The sequence below is a fragment of the Cebus imitator genome, unplaced genomic scaffold, assembly GCF_001604975.1.
Source record: "Cebus imitator isolate Cc_AM_T3 unplaced genomic scaffold, Cebus_imitator-1.0 Scaffold42, whole genome shotgun sequence".
Classification (NCBI taxonomy): domain Eukaryota; kingdom Metazoa; phylum Chordata; class Mammalia; order Primates; family Cebidae; genus Cebus; species Cebus imitator.
The window spans coordinates 8,538,245-8,541,077 of NW_016107357.1; the positions used below are offsets into that span (position 1 = coordinate 8,538,245).

Genomic DNA, 2,833 nt, shown 5'->3' on the forward strand with positions numbered 1-2,833 from the left:
TTTTTTGAGAAGGAGTCTTGCTCTGTCACCCAGGCTGGAGTGCAATAGCGCAATCTCAGGTCGCAGCCTCCACCTCTCAGGTTCAAACAATTTTCCTGCCTCAGCCTCCCAAGCAGCTGGGATTACAGGTGTCTGCTGCCACGCCTAGCTAATTTTTGTGTATTTTTAGTAGAGACAGGGTTTCACCGTGTTGGTCAAGCTGGTCTTGAACTTCCGACCTCAGGTGATCCTCCCTCCTCGACCTCCCAAAATGCTGGGATTACAGGCGTGAGCCACTGAACCCATATTTCTTGCTTCTGATTTTAAAAATTCTTATTTCCAACACACCTCATGATTAAGATCCCATTTTTTCTGGTTTCACTTTGGATCAATTGTCAGCAAGTCTGAATGTTGTACTCATAACAGTTATTTTCAAAGGAATTAGAATGCAATTATTTTCGTGGTCAAAAACAGTTGTGCTTACAGTTTTTAGACTGGATTACAGAGCAAGAAAGAAAGCATAGAAAGTGAAAAACCGTATTATTTGCAAACACACATTACTTCTTCACGGAATCGATCCAAGTCTCTAAAAATTTTGGTTTAGACTGCAGTGTTAACATTTGTTAAGCTTATAAATAGCAAGCAGGAAATAGCCGAGGAAAGCACGAATGAGGTGCGGAAAGAACAGAGTTCTAGATCAAGTGCCAAAATTAAAATCAGATTCAGGGAAACCACTAAATTCTTTTGACAACTTAACAGGTTTAATATCTTATACTTGGTAAAAGCTTACTTGAGAGTTAAGTAAAAGCTCCTGTGTAACTCTGAAAGTCCCTGATAGGTTTTCACGAATACGCATGGACAAATGAGACCATTAAATGATTAGTGAACACTTCTACATAACAGGCCCTAAGAACTCAGGCCCTCAACAGGCCACACGTGTGAATGCTTGGCCACAATCAGTGACCAGAAGAATCAATTTTCCTCCCCAGCAATCCTTTGTCCTGGGTTTGGATATACATGTTTCTCTAGGCTGGAGCTAACAAGGCTGTGTGATTAGTGGACAAAATACACGTCACATAACCATCGTAAGAAGGTGAAGACTTGAGCCTTAAAAATCAGCTGGCCCAACTCCAGAAGACCATCAGATTTACGGATACAGAAACAAAGCATTTGTAACTGTGGGCGGGACTAAGTGCCTGTAACAGGTGTTTTTTTTTTTTCTCCCTCTTTGTGGGGAGGCAAAACCACCACCATCACAAAACAACAGCAAAGAAAGGTCTCAGTAACAGTTCGAAGCACCTTAACACTAAGGAACTCTCGGCCTTAAGTGAAAATCCCAGAGAACAGACATACCCCCCTTGGCAGACCTACTCCGTACCCAGCGCTGCTACTTGTCCGCCTCTTTCTCCGTCCTAACAGCAACCGAAATCCTCACCTGATCTTGGCAGTGCCGGTGGATAAAATCCCAGACGGTACACCGAGCGGAGGCACACCGTACCGCCTTGCACCCAAAGCCGGGGCCGCGAAACCACACAAGCGCCGAGGCCTCCGCCATGTTACTGAATCTTCGAACCTCTAGCCTCTCTGAGACACCAGGCGCCGCAACTCGCCCGGCGCATTTTGATGATGCGCACCGCGACTTCCAGCGCCCCGCCTCTCACGCTGCCGTTCGCCCTTCCCCTCCCCTGGGGCCGGTCACGTGAGCTGGGCGGCTGGGCGGCGGGGACTGGGGGAAGGGAACAGGAAAGGCCTGCCGGAGGCCGATAAGACTGCCGAGCACCTGGCGAGGCGTTGCTAGGAGAAGTTGCTAGGGCGGGGCTCGAGGGACCGGCTATAAAAGGCTGGCGCTAGGTTAGGTTTCGAGCGTCCTGGCTGAAAGCGATAAGACTGTAGTTAAGCACCGCCCAGTGTCGTAGGCTTTGGCCCTTTTCCTCACATCTGTGTAGTTATTTTTGGGTCGCGGAGAATTGTGGCCCAAGAAGGCCCTGCTCCCTGGGGGTGTGGGGAGAGAAGCTGCAGTCCCGGAAGAGGTTTTGGGGGGCCTCTTCCTTGGCCTGGAGGAGCCCCCCAACCTGAGGGGGCAAGGAAACGACCCCCAAGAGGCCCCCAAACAATGGCCCGCGTGGTTTTTCCTCCACGTTTACAGAGCGTTCTCCAGAAACAGCCAGCCTCCGGGTTTCTGCTAGCCACGCACGGTTTATTCTTATTTCCGCCTGTTTGTGCTCTGCGTTATCTCCACTTCAGCTCTGTTTTCAAAATATTTCACAGTAAGTGGGCTCTTGTGAAAGGCAGTGACAGGAGTGACGCTTACAGCCCTGCTGCTTCAAAAAACCCTACCATAACTTTTATTCTGCACCATGGAAACGCACTCGGACAGATTTGCATAACATAACTTTAAGGCTCAGGGAATCTGAAGGAGTCCCTTAATATTTAATAGGCTGAGATTACGGTATTTCTAAAACCCTGAACAATTCAAAAGCCACCAGTGTGGAGAGAGGAAGATTATCGAGATATCTGTGCCTCCTAAACAGAAATGTATCGGCCCACAGAATTGCTTTCTCTGCCTTGAAAATGCTGGGCAAATGAAACTCCTTGCTGAGGGGATAACAACACAAAATTCAGAAATTGTTTAGCCGTAGCAGTATGTGCAGAAATGGAATTTTCAAGGCCTGGGAAGTTATAGATTCTGCTGTCTTTATTTCACACACAAGGGAAAGTTGGGGAGAGAAAGGGCCCCCATGGGGATGCCAGTAGATAAAGAAACGTTACAAAAAATAATACAGACACATTGTACCTAGAAGGCAGTCTTTTGGAAAAGTAGTGCCGTGGAGACCCTGGAGCTTGAAGGTGTCTC

At 47.9% G+C, this 2,833-nt stretch overlaps 1 protein-coding gene across 2 annotated transcripts in view; it reads right to left on the minus strand.

The window, feature by feature from the left end:
* SDE2 (SDE2 telomere maintenance homolog) overlaps positions 1-1,639 on the minus strand; it is a 15,194-nt gene extending 13,555 nt beyond the window's left edge. Inside the window, exon 1 of one of the 2 annotated variants that reach the window (XM_037737762.1) lies at positions 1,415-1,639. In XM_037737762.1, coding sequence (XP_037593690.1) covers positions 1,415-1,534 — 120 coding nt within the window. In that variant the 5' untranslated portion in view covers positions 1,535-1,639. The remainder of the gene's footprint in view (positions 1-1,414) is intronic. The other variant, XM_017526437.2, reaches the window with a different exon arrangement.
* Positions 1,640-2,833: the final 1,194 nt, after the last annotated feature.